This window comes from Anabrus simplex, chromosome 1, assembly GCF_040414725.1.
Source record: "Anabrus simplex isolate iqAnaSimp1 chromosome 1, ASM4041472v1, whole genome shotgun sequence".
NCBI lineage: Eukaryota > Metazoa > Arthropoda > Insecta > Orthoptera > Tettigoniidae > Anabrus > Anabrus simplex.
This window is the reverse complement of record NC_090265.1, coordinates 1,013,064,011-1,013,083,719: the sequence shown is the minus strand read 5'-3', so window position 1 is coordinate 1,013,083,719 and position 19,709 is coordinate 1,013,064,011. Positions and strand designations below refer to the sequence as shown.

The window sequence follows — 19,709 nt, the reverse complement described above, 5'->3', positions numbered from 1 at the left end:
GGTGTTTACAGGTTTCACTGTAATGACTGCTCTAGTGTTTACATCGGAAAAACAGGGAGATCATTTAAAATTAGATACAACGAGCATGTTAATGCTATTATATACAGGAGATTTTCAGCAATAGGTCAGCATATACAAGAATATAAACATAATTTTCATGGCATCAATAATGATTTGGACATTATTGAAACAATGAACAAAGGTCTGCTATTAGACTTGACAGAGCAATGTTTCATTACATTAGATCAGTATTACAATCCTAACTACAATCTCAATGATCTGTCCGAGAAACCCACAATTTTATTTGATACACTTATTTTGGTGTTAAATCAATTAAAAATACCTAAAAATCAATTAGTCCATAGAACGATACGCAATACGCTGGCCTACTACCTCCAGCAGAATCCACGCCCTCCTGACCTACATTCCCCTGTTATCGCAACTTCCCCTCCCCCTACCCAACACACTCCGCTTAACAGCTGATACAGGCAGGCTACTTTTCATTCCAGCTCCTCACATACACCACGCTTGGCCACTTTGAGTTAAAGGTGAGTTTCATACCTCAATTTTCTTCTCTTCTCAACAGCGCCTTCTGTGAATTCGGAATTTTAACGTAAAATCCACAATCCATTCTCTATTTTTAGGTCCGTGTTGGATCGAGATCGATATTAACTTGTCAAAATCCACCTGACATCGAAAAAAGTTTTCAAGATCTCATCTATCAACGCACGGCCTCAGCCTTGCAATAATTCTTGAACAACAAAAAACGCAAAGTTCAAGCATAAATCATATGAGGTGTTTTAGAATAGTTACACAAAGACTGTGACATTCCAACAAAAATCTGTATATCATAGAAATTTCAGGAATACATACTAAGTGGAACTGTTTCATATAAATATGAACTATGACTAAATACTCTAATCACATAAACAAAAGGAACAATGTTCTAGAAATTAGTACTATTTAACACAGTACGTCAGATAGTGTATAAAAACTGAAGATAAAGTTTTAAAAAGAAGACCTTGAACTCTTCAAGGCCATTCATGTATATTTTAGCTGTAAAATTTTTTTGACACATAAGAAAGTGTTGTGTTTTATGACGTGTCTAACATCTTAAAAGATTAAGCGGTCTTTGTATTTTAATCACACATATTTTAATGTGTGTATATATATAATTGTAAAATTTCAGAACACTAGATAGCATGCTCTATATATGTTTCTATACTGCATAAATATCTCATGTAATTACCTATAATACCTTGCAAATTTTCAATGGCTGATGATGGCATTGGAGATGCCGAAACCGGTACCATAATGAAAATAATAAAACTGTGATATTTAAATTAAGTCACTATGTCAATGTATTGAACAGGTGGAAACCCTTTATCCTTAATCAACATTGTAAAATGTAGCCTGCATCATAAGATGCTAAAGAGTGAGACTCGTGCAGCAATCTTGAATGTTATAGACTTTATGGGAAGGGAGGCAATGGAAGAAAAGTTCCTAATAGATTATAAGGAAGTGCAGGAAAGAGTAGCAGCAGCTGTTGGAGCGTCAGAAAGTTCTCTGGCACAGATTAAGAGTAAAAAGTGATGGAATGAGGAAAACATATGGACAGTCTGTTCGAAACACCAAACAAAAAAAGAACGCGCAAAAAGAATGTTACTGGACTGAACAACAATGTCGAAGGTGCCGTACGTCATATTGTTAACACATTTTATTTAGTTGAAAAAATGTTTACCTACTGTTTCAAAAATTCATGCAAAGTTAGTGAAAGATTTAAAGTTCAAAGGATCCAATACTAGTCTCAAGCGAATGCTTCGATCATTAGGATATCGTTGGAAAAAAAACTAACACTAACAAGCGCATCCTAATGGAAAAACATGACATAAAATACAAAAGATTTGTTTATTTGAAAAACAAAATGCTCAGTATCGGGCAGAGGATAGGCCTATAGTGTACACGGATGAAAGCTACATACAAACATCCCACGTATCCAGCATATGTAGACCCTTTATGGTGTTTCCTTTTATGAATTATATTTTGTTTCTGTACCTGAAAACCATTATATCGTTATATATATATATCATATGGTTAACTCACATTTCTTATTTTACAGAGAGCAAGAGAGCTAGGGACAAGGCTTTCTCGCCTTTTGGCAAAAGTAATTGTTGTTGTTATTATTATTATTATTATTATTATTATTATTATTATTTCGTTTCACCTTCTTTGGGGTACGTTGAATTAATCATGTGTCTGTGTGTATTTCTTCATTGTTTCTGACCTTCATTTCTCGTCTTACGAGATAATAGATTTGGCTTTTAATGTAGATTTGTCTTGAAACCTTCTTTTTTCGTCTTTAGTCATTACATTAGCTGTTCGATCAAATAGTGAATTTTCTGTATTTTTTAATTCTACTAGGTCTTTTTCAGTTTATTTAAACCAGTTGGGTTTGTTTTGCGGTTATGGAAGAAGTAGAAGATTTGTTTGGTTAATCTAATAGAGTTCATTCTGAGAGGATGACCGTAAAAAATTATCCTCCCTTTTCGCATAGTATCTGAGAGTTTTTCAATTTTCTTGTAGTGTGTTTCATTTTTGATGTATATTATCTTCTTCTCATTCATATTATTATCATTATTATTATCGACTTATTTTACAGGACGTGGATCAGGTTATGATGCCTGCTGTTATACCAAAACATATTCTACACTGTACATCTACAGCATCGTAAAGTTAATTTTACATCTAATTATAATTTAAAACAATGGCTACGCAAATTGATACACGAAAAAGATTTTGACAGCTACTATAACACGAGGTTAAATAATGTTCTAATTCCTTAAATCTATCTATCATCTGTAACACTTCTAAATAAATTCATTTTGGCTAGATATGTCTGTAATTTACAGCTGAAAGGGAAATCTGTGGGGTGTTACATGTAAGTTATAACTCTTATTTCAGGTTAACCCTACATCGCCACAACACCAAGCGAGAAGGGGAAGTCGGCGTTCACGCTCCCACAGCTCTGCTTTCTCACTCGCTCACTCTCCCTCACTGGCTGTCTTCCTCGCTGGCCCGATCTCTAACATCAATGAAAACTGTTTTATTAATTTAGACCAATACTTAAACCCTAATTTTAATAGGATTTCAGAGAAACCTATCTCTGATCTGACAAATATCAAAACCCTAACTCTAAAACTAGCCATTCACAACTTTTCCGTCATACTCCTCTGCACCTGTCTGCCCTGCTTAATTGAGATAATGCCTTACCCCTCCTTCTGCCACTGCATCTGCCCCTCCTCCCTCTTTTTCCTGCCCTATGTCTCCATTTCATGAATGCTCAATGCTGTTTGTATTTGGACATGATAACACACATTTGGCAGTGCAAGTAGAGGAGGTGAATCTCATACAACCCTACATATTATTAATTTGATTCCCTTTAACGGTTTAGGTAATTCCTTTTATCAACTTTTCTTTCAGACATCTACCATGTCCAACTGGATCCTGACTGACAACAAATATCCAGCTTATTATCTGGGCTTTGTTGATCGAATGTTTCCAGTTTTATAATGTCCCCTTAGCCAAAGCGATTTTTGCACACCATATTTTAACTATACAAAAAATCAGGCAAAGAATCTCTTAGTTTCCAAACACTATGTCACATCTGACGTAACCTCTCAACTAGATGATTCTAGAGTGAATTGTACTAGAATTTTACAAGCCAAGAATGAGAAGATTTTATCTGATTATGCGTATTTACATAATAGTTCACACACATGAATTTTAAAGTGTTTATTTTAAGTGTGTGTGTGTGTTTTTTTTTACTTATATGACTTGGCAATTTCTGGCTATAATGACTAAAGATTACATTCAGTGGGTCAAAACTAGTTCCATGATGTTTTAATGTTAATAAAACTTACATTATTTAACACTATGTATTTAAGGGTGGATCTTCCCTTATTATGATAATTGTGATTACTTGTCAATATGGATCATTATGAATTCGTAACTTACGATTTCAGCAGGATCTATCTGTGATCCATATGTCCTGTGTACCTTAATTAAGGCCACGGCCTCTTCCTTCCCACTCCTAGGCCTATTCTATCCCATCGTCGCCATAAGCCCTATCTGTGTCAGTGCGATGTAAAGCAACTTGAAAAAAAAGAATTTTAAATGCACAGCATTTCTCTTCTCTTAGGAGTGCGGTTTTGTAGATGACCACAGCCTACTTGAGATTAATATCTTCCAAGGGTATGATCAATGCCAAAGAAAGCTTAAACAAAATGGCTGCACTTTACGACTCAAAACAATCAGAAGAAAGAAACAGAAATCTCGTCACTGATAGCACAGGTAATGCAGATAACACCAATACATATGTAAAACTCACTTGTGCACCAGAAAATGTAGTTAAATGCCTCTAATAGAGCACCAGTGGTTAAGTATGTTATGTGTATCAGAGTGGTGACATCATATGATATGCCATATTCATTACCTTGTAATAACTTTTTTCTTTAAATTGACATTATTTGCTATACATCTACCAACGTGGATTCACATTACATGATAATGCTGTGAATATGTGATAAAAATATTAACATTCTATGTGTGATGCAGATCCTGATAAAATGGGAACTCTTGCAAGAAAATACAGTTTTCCAGAAATCACCATCAAATTACTATGCTGTTTACAAAATGTAAGTACTTCCATGCATTGTTACTAAGCTGAACGCCAAAAAGATTCTGACATAGCAACCTCTGCAACATTATGTCTGCTGTCATTTATGACAAGTCACAACCTTCTAGACCAAATAGTTTTCAAGTAATTGGATTTTAACTGAGTAAATGCTTGTGGTGTGTGTGTGGGGGGGAGAAAAAAATCCAAATGTTAGTATGTCATAAAAAACAAAAAGTATATACTACTGTTGACTCCCCTTAACTGACAAACTTTCTCAAGAGATTAGATTAAAGCAGTAATGAAACTGAGTTATGTCAATTTAATATAATATTAACAAATGATTGAGATAACATTAATTTGTTGGAGACAAAATAGAAAAGAAAACAAATATTACCACATCATTTCTGTTGCGAGTATGTTCTGCTGCACAATATTCTCTTCTACAGTAAACTCGCTTGTGGGAGATGAAATTTGCCAAACTACGGAACAAGTTCTTGCACACTTTACATTCATATATGATATCACACTGATGATCCAGAATATTTTTTATCTGAAACAGAAAAATAAACATTACAATAAAAACATATTTTTAATAAGTATTAAACAGAAATAATAATAATAATAATAATAATAATAATAATAATAATAATAATAATAATAATAATAATAATAATAATAATAATGTTATTTGCTTTACGTCCCACTAACTACTGTTTTACGGTTTTCGGAGACGCCGAGGTGCCGGAATGTAGTCCCGCAGTTCTTTTACGTGCCAGTTAATCTACTGTCACGAGGCTGATGTATTTGAGCACCTTCAAATACCACCGGACTGAGCCAGGATCGAACCTGCCGATTTGGGGTCAGAAGTCCAACTGTCACCTCAACTGTCTGAGCCACTCAGCCCGACTTAAACAGCAAGGATGAGTCTTTTAATATACACACATTATCAGAGGTACAGAGAGATAATTAGCTGATATTCTACAATGCAGAAAACATAACATGGAGAATGGATACACAAGAGACAACATTTTACAGAGTTTCTAATCGAAATTTGAAAATCCTTCCCTCTTCCGTTCATATTTGCGAATTTTTCTGTGCACCTACAGTATTACCAATATTCCATGTATGTTACTGAAACCAATGTTGATGTATCGTAAGCCAGCATAAACCTGATACAGCTGTGCTATGGAACACAGTACAAATAATAAGGTACGGGTGTTATACTCAGTTAAATAATCAAGCGTTTTTCCAGACAGACATGGTCATCAACTTGTTCACCTTCTGTTCCACAAAGTCAATGACAGAACTAAAGTAAGAATTTCACATGGGAATGGTCAATTTTGTTCTAAAACAAAAGAACTGGACATTTTAGGCTTAATACAATTTGTATTAATACTGTGGTATTTACATCTATCACAGATTTTCTTTTCTCTGCTGGTAATGACAATATATGTGTATTTGTGATTTTATTGCATTTTTAGGCATGTAAAATATTTTTAACAGAGGGGGTAAAAAACAATTAAGGGGCAAGAGAAGAAGGAGAAGAAGTTCACTAGTCTACTTTGTGAGTATATACAAGAAAGAGAAGTTGGTGAAGAAGCATGGAAATTAACTTATGTTAACTGGTATGATGTACGGTTTTGCTCAAAAAGGCGTAAACTGTATGAGATTACTGAGAACTACATTACTTAAGACCACCAATATCTTTAAAAAGAAGGACTGGTAGTTAGTAGGCCTAGAGTAAAACGGAAGGTCGAAACTGGCAAGCAGACAGCCAGATGGCGTCAAATTGAAATTTCTGCACATGGTAGCTGAGGCCATATGATGATTATTATTATTATCATCTCTCTACAGTTTATAAACAAAGCAGAAACAGCGTCTATTAAAAAAACAGTATTGTTTAAATTTTATTATTAGGTGATAAACTGAAGAATTTTTAAAGTATGCTTTGAAGAAGTGTAGTTAGTTTCATACAATAAATTAATTTTATGTGTAGGTCATGGTTTCAAGCTTGGCTTCAATTTTATTAATTTATGTTACTGTCTTTAATGGACATTGCAGGTTCTCTAGACAAACGTCGAAAGTGACTACTTCAACAAAGTTGTCTAAATTAATAGAAATTTTCAGTGAACCAAACTTTGTCATATGTTTATCTACTACAGGTAGACTGGGATTTACGAGTGTTGATATGAGTTCAGAATCAAAAAAATGGGGCAAATACTCGTTTTAAGGAAGAGAAATTAGGGATTGGAATAACTGATCAAGGGAGATGTTTGATAAATTTCCAACTACTTTGAAATCATTAAGAAAAGACTAAGTAACCAGCTGGTAGGGAATTTGTCACCTGGGTGACAGCCCTAAATACAGATCAATGGTGATAAACTGTGATTGTGTAGGTTGGAAAATCCCTGGATGCACTTTGTGAGATGGAAGGCAGCAAACGATTCAGAAGAAATGTACTTTCAAATGACATCAGGAATATTATGTGGCCAGGATTTTCAGAACAATAGTAATTACAGTAATTAAGATACAAAGGTCTGCAAGAGATTTTGAACATAGAATCAGCTTCAAGAATACTAGGCTCCAAAAACTGTAAAAGTAGTAAGTGGGACATAAAGCAAATAACATTATTAAGGATAATAGATACAATCCTACAAAGACATGCTGGATTTCTTTTCCTTCTTCAGCTGGAAAATTCAAAAGATATCCACTTGAATATGGGCTTTTTTTAACATGTCTTAAGTAAAATAATCTTGGTTACTTAAAATAATGTATAGTCATTCAGAATGAGTGCATGGTATGTTCTTTGCATTTAATATTTTATCTAACTTAATTTTAATTATTAAAATATAATTGCACCTCCCACATAACTATAGTCCCTGTGGATATCCACAACAAATATTATATCTATATGTTCAATTGTTTCTGAGAAAAGAGAACTTGCAAGGAACTTATACAATACCATGTACTCATTCCTTTCTTGAGCGTCTGTACATATATACCATATTTACTCATGTATTAGGCTCCTTTTATCCCCACTTTTACAGCCAAAAAAGTAAAGGAGGGTCCAATATGCAATAACCTCAACTCTTGTGCAGTGAACACATGACTTCTAGGCCATAAAGCGCTATAATTTTTACATTTAAACATTCTACACTGTTCTTTAACATAACCTATGAATGTATTTGAGTTATACTGACTATTTTCGTTGGAAGACAGTATATCTAAATGTTAAAAGTCAATAAATGGTGAACACTACTTTTAGGCCCACATATAAAATAAATATAGCCTAATCCGTTTAAGTTACTCATATCACATAACTCGTTCCTCTGATGAGTTCGATGTCAGGAAGGGCCGGACTTAAAAACTCGCTACAAAGATTTGTCTCACTTCATAATCGACCCCACAGAGAAAAGGGATAAGGATATCGTATTGTCACATTATGCAATATTGATACAAAATAAATCAATGGCCAGTCTTTTGTCTCTGTCAGTTGAGCAGCAGGGCTACTACACAGTAAACCTGATCACTGCTTTCACTTTAATTTTCTTGCACCGCTAACCTCCCTGCTACCGGCATGTCGTCATTCCAAGTGATATAAGTAGGTTTGATGGTGGCTTGCAACATCAACTCATAAAAAGAAGCTGTCATTTCTGAGGTACTCAAAGAAGTGGATCATATTGCAGGCAAAGAGAAAGTGATAATATGGCCAGAAAGTTCTCGATCCAATACGGAACCTGAAGTATGAGAAGAAAGTTAAGAGTTAAAATGAGATATTGGAAATAGGGCAAAACACTATAAAGTTAAGTAGGAGACTCACCTCAAACGGCCTGATGTGTGCGTGGAGATTGGCCAGGAGCAAGTGCTAGAGTTTGCTAGAAGCACAGAACATCGTTAAGGAAGGGAAAGGGCTGGGTCAGGAAGGGGGTGTGGAGTGACGTCATCTTCACTGCCACCTCGTCAGCCATGCACTGCAACTGCAATAGAGGCCGAGAGCATTTGAGGTCCCGTCTTTTTGAAACTTTTAAAAATAGTTTTGTTCCCGACTGTAGAGTCCAAACTGTGTGAAGCTATTCCCAAATGGTTTCTGGAGATGGTCTCTGATATTCCCAGCTGGTGTATTTGTAGCAGAAGCCACTCCTTCTGTATACAGCCATCTTGTTGACAGCATGCCAAACCACCAGCTGATAACTAAGGTATGTTACGAGTTGTATTTCCGAATGTAATACATAGTTGATATAGATGTTGATTCCCATAGGGAATCAACATCTATATCATCTGATGGCCAAGCAGGCATCAATTTTTGATAATGAGACAAAGTCTCTTAGTGCATTGGCACTGCCGGTGGCTCCAGTTAGCCTACGCAGTGGCCTCCACGGCATGTACTAGCCAGCGTATTGGTAGGTGTGCTAGGTACCAACTGATGAGCCCACCCTAGCACACGAGGGCGAAACGCTGGCAACCAAGAATGAGTTAGCTGGAAAATTTATAATGTCCAATAACGGACCATTTATATTGGTATTGTAATACATAGTGACTGGAAGCATTATTTTGATAACTGCAGCTGTTGAAAGTCAGACCCTTATTTTTAAGTATATTTCATGCTTATTTCTCTACATTTATCACATCAGGATTTACCTAAACAGCTGTAAATGAGATAAGAGAGACCGCATTGTTTATGTTAGGTATGGTAACGCCCGAATGGTGCTAAAAGTTCCAAGACGGAAAGAATAGAAATAAATAACAGGAAAGTTTGCCGCTTTTATGGATATCTACAGGTGTGGTGGCAATGCGTTTTATTATCATAATGTTTAATTTGTACGTTCGTTGTCTCCCATTTTTTATTAATGCATACCGTAGGATGTTTTGTTTGGCGTCTCCAAAAATCGTTGAAAGTAAGTAAGGTACCTTATTTGTTAGGTACGTTGGTGAGGTAAAACAATTGTGACTGGATTGTTTTTATCACATTTTAAACCTACTTCTCTCCCAGAAACTCCTATATTGGCCTGAGTTACAAGATATTAAATGATCACTTTGTTAATGATCTTGCCTGCCTATATTGATAGGCCTAGCAACAACCGTGAATTTTTCTTAACTAAAGTAAACTTGTTTCCTCATACCGAGGTGGTGCAGCTCTTTTTTAGACAGGCCCCTAATGGAAGGGAGTTGCATGTACCATTTTTACCGCAAATCAACCTTCCTGCCATTTGTAAATCTCTGGCAATACGGTTCGGGGAATCAAACTCAGGCTCCTGAGAACAGTAGCTAATTGTGCTATCCATTACGCTGGCGGACATTCTTAACTACAAAACACAGACATATATACATGACCGATGCGTGCTTGCAATGTGCGGGTCAGACACGAAACTGTTCACCTATTTGTGCAACGTCATCAGAGCTGCAGTCGGCCTATGCTACGGAGGCAGACATTTCTTAACTACGAAACACAGATATACCGCATGACTTCGACGCTGTTTTTCATTGCGTGAGCTGTATGGACGAAACTATTAAATTCGTGTGGTGTTATCAGAGCTGCATAAGGCTTGTATGCGAGTTTTATTTTTCATATTCTTCATCTCGAAAAGCCAAGGGGGATGTAATACGCGAGGGGGTCTAATTCATGAGTAGATACAGTATTGTCTTTTAAGGGAAGCTTCACTCTATTTTGTGATTTCAAACTTGAGCAAAAATGTTAACACATTTAACTTCTTGGAAAATAATAGTGTTACAGAACTTTGTATTAACCATGAAACCATCACTGATCCATACCTCATTAGTTCCACTGGTGAATATCTTGATAAGGTCAGTAAATCTCTTTACACTCAGATCAATGGACTGACGTAATACAGAAGCATCAATCTGGGGTTCATCATCAGATCCAGAATCATTGATAATGTTAGGCTGCTGAAATTTCCCACCGCTCAGCTTTCCATTACTCTTGGCCCCTTTTCCAGATTTTGCACCAGACTTGAGACCCATATTTATCTGCAATAGTATAACATTCATCCGTCAATGATAGCACACAATAATAATCTCTTCAGCAAAAACAAACCGAAAAAGAGAAAGCAATCTGCAAACACATGCACGAAGACCATTCTTACTTAAATACTTTTTTCAAACTCAACATAACATGCTTTTTTTGATAAGAAAATCTGGCATTTGTCCCAGTTCAGGAAAAATGATCATGCTTATATATTCCCCTGCCATCCTTAAGCCTCACAATATAGTATATGAAGTAAAACGTATCACTCACAGCACACAGCTGAATCAAACTGGAGCAAGACACCCTCCTGTCAGCTACTGTCCTTCATAGTGCACATATCATATTCTACAATGTTATTTGTTTTTCCTTTTATTTCTTTGTTTCATCAGTTCCTTGGCTCAAGGGTCAATGTAATGGTCTTTTGGTTCAGACGTCCTTGGGTTTGATTCTCAACCAGAAAATTTATCTGCTCCTGAGTAATTCCCACACACTACACTACACTATCAATCTGTTAAGAAATATGGTAATAAAAAAAAAAAAGAAAGTTGGCATCAGGGAAAGCATCCAACCATAAAAACAAAGCTAAACCCACATTTATGCTGAACCAAGTAAATAAATTAAAAAATGAAAAAGAAGAAGAATTTGTTAGTTTCATCAATGTTACAGTAACTTACAGGTTTCAAATGTAATAAATTTTTAGCCAACTAAACTCGTTACAAATTAATAGCTGTGTTCCCACTGTATAATGTCAGTCCTATCTCCTCAAAACTTATAAAAGACTTTCTACAGCAGTCTTACTTATCATACTTGCATATAAACTTGCCTAAAAATCAAGGTGATTATACACACTTCCTAAAACAATAACTCCCAAGTACAAGTATAATCGAATGGATGGAGTACATAATCATAAGGGATTTCTTGTATGGTTAATACATGAAATTTTATCTACTCTTTGCAAATAAAAAGGTGTACTTCTAAGCTTTTACACAAATTTTAAATTAGATTCACTACAACTTGCCCTTAATACTGCCTGCCACTTTCCTAACATCATAGAACTATGTAAATTTATTGTAAAAGAGTGTATTGGACAAACATATTTTATTTAATATTTTAGCCACATAGGACTACTTAGTCAGGTTTATGGAGGTCCTTCTTTTTGTCAGCCCAATGCTGTTTCATCCTTTCTGAACATAATTTTTGTTTTGCTTCTGAAATCACTCTTCCTATTATCTGCTTGTTGATTTTTGTCTATAGTCTAGTGTTTATCTTTTAATATGTTGAGTATCTAACGGACCTAGAGTAAAACGGAACGTCGAAATTGACGAGCAGACAGCCAGATGGCGTCAAATCAAAATGTCTGCACATGGTAGCTGAGGCCATACGATTATTATTATTATAATATGTTGAGTGTATTTGTTTTGTATTTTAAATCTTCTATTGTAATACGCAACTCTCTCATGCCTTCTTTAAGTTCTGTGATCTATCTAATATTATTCTTACTCTTACATATTTATTTTTCTACTGATTCTATTTTCTGGCGAACGTATTAGATGGCTTCTTTTTTACTGTGCTAGTCACAGGTTCTGTTTCTTTATAAACTGTCTCATTGGAAGCTAACCTCCAGACTCCATTTACCTGATAATTTTTATTTAAATAGGTTCTCACTATTCTCCTTTCTAAGTTGAGTACTCTATCTATTGCAAATACGTTTGTTGTTTTGAATAATGTTTCATTTGCATATGTAATTTGTGCCTGGGTGACTGTTTTGTAGTGTTTCAATTCGGTTGCTATTGAGAGACACTTTTTATTATATGTATTCTTGGTAACATTTAATCTTGATTTTAATTAAGTAATGATCTGAACCAGTGTCTGTTCCCCTTAGAACTGTGATATTGTGGATTTCCTTGTGAAAGAATTTGACCATACATACGTAGTCTAGCTGCCATTCTCCTTTTGTCCAATCAGTCCTACATAAATATATTTTTTTTTCTGGAATTTTTATTTCTTGGTCTCCCAGCTTAATTTTGTTTGCAAGCGGAAGTTGAGTTAGCATAATTTCTGTTTTTTCAAATATTTTGAGCTATTTCCTGTAAAGATTTTTATTTGTTGTTTTGTTTCCTGAATATCATTGGCCAGAAGAGTTGGATCAACAGCAAATCCTAGACAGTTCAAAATGTATGTTATCCTTCTGGGTTCCAATTTTATATTTTTTTAGTTGTTCTTGTACCATTCCCTCATAACGTACTCTAGTGCACAGTTAAAAAGAAGAGGTGACAATCCGTCTCCCTGTCTTAAACCAGTTATTACCAAGAATGGTTCAGAAAGTTCTCTTCTAAACTTAATTTTAGAAATTGTATTATTTTAAGTTGAATCAATTTGATTAGCTTTGGATGAAGTCCAAAATGTCTTAAAATTTTCATTAACGATGGTCTGTGGATGGAGTCATAAGCTTTCTTGAAATCTATAAACGTTATTGAAAGGGGCTTGTTTTGTTTTCTGTAATATACCATGACTAGCTTCAAAGTTATTATTTGTTAAGAGCAGCTTCTCCAAGGTCTGAAGCCTCCCTAGTATTCACCTAACTCTTGATCAAGTTGTTCTTTAATCCGATTATATATTATCTAATAGAAAATCTTATACATGCAGTCAAGGATGGAAATACCTCTATAGTTGTCGGGATTACTTCTTTCACCTTTCTTATGAATTGGATTAATTATAGCTGTTGTCCACTGTTCTGGAAATTTTTCTGATTTCCAAATCTTCTGTAATATCATATGGAGGGATGTCTGAGTTGCACTGCCAGCATATTTCCACATCTCTGCAAAAACGTGGTCTTCTCCACACGCTTTGTTGTTATTAATTTCTTTAAGCACTGTTTCAACTTCTTTTGCTGTAGGTGTGTTTATATTTTCTGGTTTAGTGTTTATCGGAGTATGTGTATCAATTAATAAGAGCTTTTCAGGTTCATCACTGTTTAAGAGCTTGTTAAATGCATCTGCCATGATTTCTGCGTTCTCCTTATTGTTATGCGCTATTTTTCCATCTTTTATTTTTCAACAATAATGTGGGAAGGGGGGATTGTATTTTTGCAATTGTTTACCCAAGGCTTTGTAATAATCTCTAAAATTGTTTTTGTAATAATTTTCCTCAATAGAGTTGCTAGCCAAAATGTAACGTGAGTGGCTCACATCAAAATAAATATGACATTTTTCAGTTTTGTGGGGCGTAAGGCTGAAATTTACCACTGAAATCAAACGCAAGTTTTACCTTATATATTTTAGATAAAAATGAAATAAAGAAAATGAAATGGCGTATGGCTTTTAGTGCCAGGAGTGTGCGAGGAGAAGTTCGGCTCGCCAGGTGCAGGTTTTTTTATTTGACTCCCGAAGGCGACCTGCGCATTGTGATGAGGATGAAATGACGATGAAGACGACACACACACTCAGCCCCCGTGCTAGTGAAATTAACCAATTATTGTTAAAATTCCCGACCCTGCCGGGAATCAAACCTGGGACCCCTGTGACCAAAGGCCAGCACGCTAACCATTTAGCCATGGAGCCGAACATAAATGTTAAATGATTAGCCGTTTATTAAAGACACAAAGTGCTACTTAAAATAACATACGCAATGTACATAAAAGTAACTTCCGTCCTGGAATTGTAAAAAAGTAAAATCTCACACATGCATTATATCTAGTAATATTTACGTAAAAAGCAAGGTTTCTGAACAGAATAACATTTTCAAAAAAAGAAGTGCTCATAATACAAATACTAACGCGTACAACAGGAGTAAATTTTCCGCTCCACTTCAACATAACACCAACGCCATTTGTCGCGCGATGGGAGAAACTCTCACGCAGTGCGCACTGTCATATAGGAACCTTTGTTCTGACTAGGGGAGGGGATGCTTACCCTTCAAATGTGAATCGCTCTACACACGACAGTTATAAACTCAGCTAGAAGAGGGAACAGTCACCTCCCTTTCATCACTGTGAAGTAATATCACAATAAAAAATCATGTGAGAGAAAATCTCATATAGCGACCACTCGCGGGTTAAATCTGTTGATATTTTCTCTTAATTCTTCTAATAGTTTGGGTGAATTCTTTTCTGATATTCTTGAGGTTCATGGCGTTTTCTTCTGTTTTGTGGGCTTGAAATTTCAACCACGCTTGATGTCTTTCTTCATGCATTTTATCACAATCAGAGGTCCACCAGGCATGTCTTTTCTTTGGATTTAATGGAGCTAGATCTTCTGCATTCTGTTTAAGAATGGGTATTAGGTCATCTAAATTGTCTGTTAGTCTTGTAGTTCCTGTTCTTTGCTGATACGGGGCATTCTGGATTAAAGGATGAGGGTCGTATGTCCTTTTCTCTCCAACTCTATTTTGTCTTTTTCTTCTCAATGGAGTAAATTTAATCTTGATTTTAATTAAGTAATGATCTGAACCAGTGTCTGTTCCCCTTAGAACTTTGACATTGTGGATTTCCTTGTGAAAGAATTTGTCCATACATACGTAGTCTAGCTGCCATTCTCCTTTTGTCCAATCAGGATGTTTTCAAGTTTTAAGTTTGTGTAGTTTTCTTTTAAATTATGTAGATTTGGAGATTAGCACATGGGTTTTGCAAATTTCTATGAGTCTTTGGCCATTTCTGTTAGTATATTTATGAGGAGCCCACTTTCCTACTACATCTCGATACTTCTTTTCCTTACCCAGTTGCGCGTTAAAGTCCCCTATAAGGATTTTGATGTTATTCATATTCATTTTATTCATTGTCTGATCAAGGAGATCCCAGAAGTTATCGACTTCTTGCAGAGATTTTGTTAGGAAATTTTTTTCATTGGTAGGGGCATGATCATTTTTGATGGTGTAAAGTTTGTTTGTAGTTTGTAAAATTAGAATTGCAATTCTTGTTGAGATGGCTTTAAAATCAATTATGGAATCTATTATCTTCAAATTTACTATAAATCCTGTACCAAATTGGGGTGCAATGTTTCATGTCTCTTTGGCCTGGCTTCCCACTGTACACTATAACCTTGAGATTCAAATGGATCTTCTGTTAAATTTCTCATTTCTTGGAGCCCTACCACAAGAATATTTTGCCTACCTAATTCATCTGTGAAGTTCTTGAGCTTTCCGGTTTTTAGTAAGGAGTTTATATTGTGCGTCACAATGTAGTTAATATAAAAACCATGAAGTTTTGAAGCTTCCACCTAATCAATACATATATTTATATATTATTGTTCTACAGTACCGGTTTCAACCTTATGAAGCTCATCTTCAGCTGACAATCATAACATACAATTAAAACATCACAATAAGAATGTCACACAATATGGGTAAAAACACTGTCATTACAAATGTTCTAGTTTAAATAATCGTCTACATTAACTGATATAATAATTAAAACTTAACATTACTATATGCACATGAATGACGTAGTCTATGTTAAAATATATTTTTCTTAAATTATAAAGGTGTCACATAGTATGGGTAAAAACTTTATCAAATTGCACAAATGTTTTTCGTCTTATCTTCGTCTACGTTAATCGGTATGAGAGTTAAAACTTTGCAATACTATTATGTGCGCAGGTAATATATGTTGAATGTACAATATTCTTAAATTGTGAAGTGTCCACTGTTCCACATTAAAACTTATGACTAGACGAATAAAACATTTTGAAATACAGATGAGTTCTTGCGGCGTGTTGTATATGCGTGACTATGTTATGATACCAATATAATGGTCCGTTATTGGACATTATAAATTTTCCAGCTAATTCATTCTTGGTTGCCTGCGTTTCGCCCTCGTGTGCTCAGTTAGGCTCGTCAGTTGGGACTTAGCACACCACCCAAGACGCAAGGCTAGTGCATACCGGGGAGGCCACTGCATAGGCTATTTGAAGCCACCAGCAGTGGCACGAGGGCGAAACGCAGGCAACCACGAATGAGTTAGCTGGAAAATTTATAATGTCCAATTACGGACCATTATATTGGTATTATAAATTTTCTCATTCAGGACAAATATTTTAGGTTCCCTATGGGAATCAACATCTACATCATATGTTATGATATATGATCAGCCGTGTTCATCTACTGGTGGTATAATAGTATGAATTTCTTGAAGTAATATGAACACTTATGTTTAAATCAGGTAGTTGTCCGGTGTTTAGTGCGGGCGGGACTTCATTGATATATACACAAAGCTTATAGTTTATGTTAAGACTGGTTGACCATAAAATTTGATAGAATATGGTTTATACCTCAACAGTGTGGTAATATGTCGGACAGTGATAGTGATTTGGCTAATGAAAATATGCACAGTGGCGCTGAGAAGAGGAGATATAAGAAGGCCTTAAAGGCCCGGGAGCAGGCCAAAGAGGGCTTAAATCCGGGAGCTGAAGGGCCTTCTAATACCACGACAGTAACAACGGGGGGGGGGGGGGGGGGGGATCCAATGGGCAGGAGCAATGATTGTATATTAAAATAGCAGTTCTCCGCGGCAGAAATGCACGTCAATGCCATGCAGAGCTGCGGGAAGCATTAGGTGTGCATGCGATGCCCTATAGAACAGTGGTGAGGTGGGTTGATACGTTCAAGCGGGGTAGAGTATCAACTGCCGATTTGCCTCGCCCAGGCCATCCAGTGTCCATGGACAAAGATGTACGGATAATGGTGATCAATCAGTGTTTACATGAGGACAGTGGAAAACTTGGATGATTATTTCGAAGGTCTGTAACCAGTAGAGATCTGTCCTTTGTATGTAGTCTTGTGTATTTGCTGTCTATACCATAATAAAACAATGTTTACCAATGGCCTGTGTTCTGTCACTTTCCTACGAGAATCTCCTGAAGTCAGAATTTGTCTTCAGGCACTATGCATGAGTACATGCTCTATATTTCCAAATGCATATATCAGATTTTTCTGTGTTGTTTCCTGTTCACGAGAAAAAAAAAAGTTGCCATGACTTATGACTTGACCCTCGTATGTCAGTTAAGCGGCAGCGGTCAAAATGACCGCCTGCGGCCATTATGGGTATAAGGAAAGTTCGGCCGTTCTAGTGTTAATTAAGGTACAGCCCCAGCATTTGCCTGGTGTGAAAATGGGAAACCACGGAAAACCATCTACAGGGCTGCCGACAGTGGGATTCAAACCCACTGTCTCCCGGATCCAAGCTCACAGCCATGCACCCCTAACTGCACAGCCAACTCGCCCAGTGTCAGTGATAGTGTAGGACAAAGATCCTTTGTTATCAACCAGGATATTGGGGGAATGAATACTGGTACCTGCAATTTTCTTTTTACTGGACTCATTACTTCATTGTGTAACTGCAACATACAGTCTTTGCATTTCCTTTCTGAATGCTTGCAATGAGTGCGTAGTTTATCATCACTGGTCCCTTGAAGGACTGCTGCAGAGGTGTAAATGTGCGAAGTGCCATGCACAGCGGGGAATAGCCTTACAATATTAACTGTGTTCATGCAAGTGCCAGTTAAGTCCAAGGAAGCATACCCATCTGCCAAGGTGAGAACCAGGGTTCAAGTCTTACTCTTCACATTACCTGCTTTTAACTTTTAGAGTGTTGCATTAACCAAATACGTATGTATTTCTATTAATGGCAAAATCTGGCATTTGTGCTTTTAATTATGTTAGTCTTGAAAAGGACTCTTTAAGACAAGGCTTAATACCTCGTCCAGAATTCATCGGCTTGAACAACTTATCGAAGCTGATGCGGCATTGACTCAACAAGCTTCCTAAAGTATTCCTTGTCAACGATCTACTTTCATGCGTGCAACATAATGCCCCACAAAGCATCATGCATATGCAGGGGAGGGCAAGGCCAGCGTTTCTTTATATGGTGTTTTCACTTTGCCCACACATGTTCAATGGGTTCAAACCTGCAGTTCAAGGGACCCAGTTGAACAGTTCAACCCTGAACACAACCACTCATTTGGATTGAGGAACTGTTTTGCACGAACTGTATTACCTCATCTGGATAGCACTCTCTCAGTCTTTGAACCATAATATTCTACAAGAAATCCAAATATAGGTTCAATGTGAGACAGTCATCTATCTTATGTCTGGCTCCATGGCTAAATGGTTAGTGTGCTGGCCTTTGGTCACAGGTTCGATTCCCAGCAGGGTCGGGAATTTTAACCATAATTGGTTAATTTCACTGGCACAGAGGCTGGGTGTTATGTGTCGTCTCCATCATCATTTCATCCTCATCACGACGTGCAGGTCGCCTACGAGAGACAAATCAAAAGACCCGCATCTGTCGAACCGAACTTGTCCTCGGACACTCCCGGCACTAAAAGACATACACCATTTCATTTCATCTATCTGATGAAGCACTCCGGCCCCATTAGACAATATCCACCCCCCAACATGACACAGATATGTGACCACTGCATGAACACTATATATCTTTTGTCGTATCAGTCTCCCCGTGGTCTGTAAACGTGAACTGGCTTGACCTCCACCAAACTCAAAGAAGTCTTGTCAGAGAAGATCACATGATCCCAACTACGATTTAACTCCATCTCTGCAAAAGAGTACCGATTGACCATGTGTTCATCAGAAAGAGACTGTTTGGCGGCAGTTTTCTGCAGTGGAGTATGGATTCTCATAATTATTTACGGACCGTGTATGGACATTCTGGAAAATTGGTCGCCTGCATGAGCTCCATCGAGTTTAAGAACAGGTTCTCTTGTGAAGTTTCAACTAACCTGTTGTCTTCTTCCCCAGTAGAAACCCACTTTAAACCAGTGCTCAGTAGCCATCCAATGTCATCTGATACCCGCCACAGCTGTACCCATCTCTGAGCTACACCGAATCGATGACTCTTCTTCCCCTTCTTGTACCATATCCTAATTTGATGTTGGCTGTTATCAGGGCGATCTGGTTCCTATTCTCAGCAACTCGGAAAAAAGTGGGGGTACTAAGCCCACACCATTCTCGTAAATTCTGTAGCCAAGACATTCTCCTTCTTCCCCTAGTTCTCCCTCCTTCAATTTTACTTTGTAAGATAGGCTGAATAATATGGCCTAA

At 36.7% G+C, this 19,709-nt stretch overlaps 1 protein-coding gene across 6 annotated transcripts in view; it reads right to left on the bottom strand.

Annotated features, from left to right (window-relative positions):
- The window catches only part of LOC136857896 (uncharacterized), a 109,948-nt gene that overhangs the window by 71,479 nt on the left and 18,760 nt on the right, over positions 1 to 19,709 (bottom strand). For all 6 annotated transcript variants that reach the window (XM_067136940.2, XM_067136943.2, XM_067136939.2 and 3 more), the window contains exons 3-4: positions 10,445 to 10,660; positions 5,070 to 5,225 (exon numbers count right to left, since the gene is read on the bottom strand). In XM_067136940.2, coding sequence (XP_066993041.2) covers positions 5,070 to 5,225; positions 10,445 to 10,654 — 366 coding nt within the window. In that variant the 5' untranslated portion in view covers positions 10,655 to 10,660. The remainder of the gene's footprint in view (positions 1 to 5,069; positions 5,226 to 10,444; positions 10,661 to 19,709) is intronic.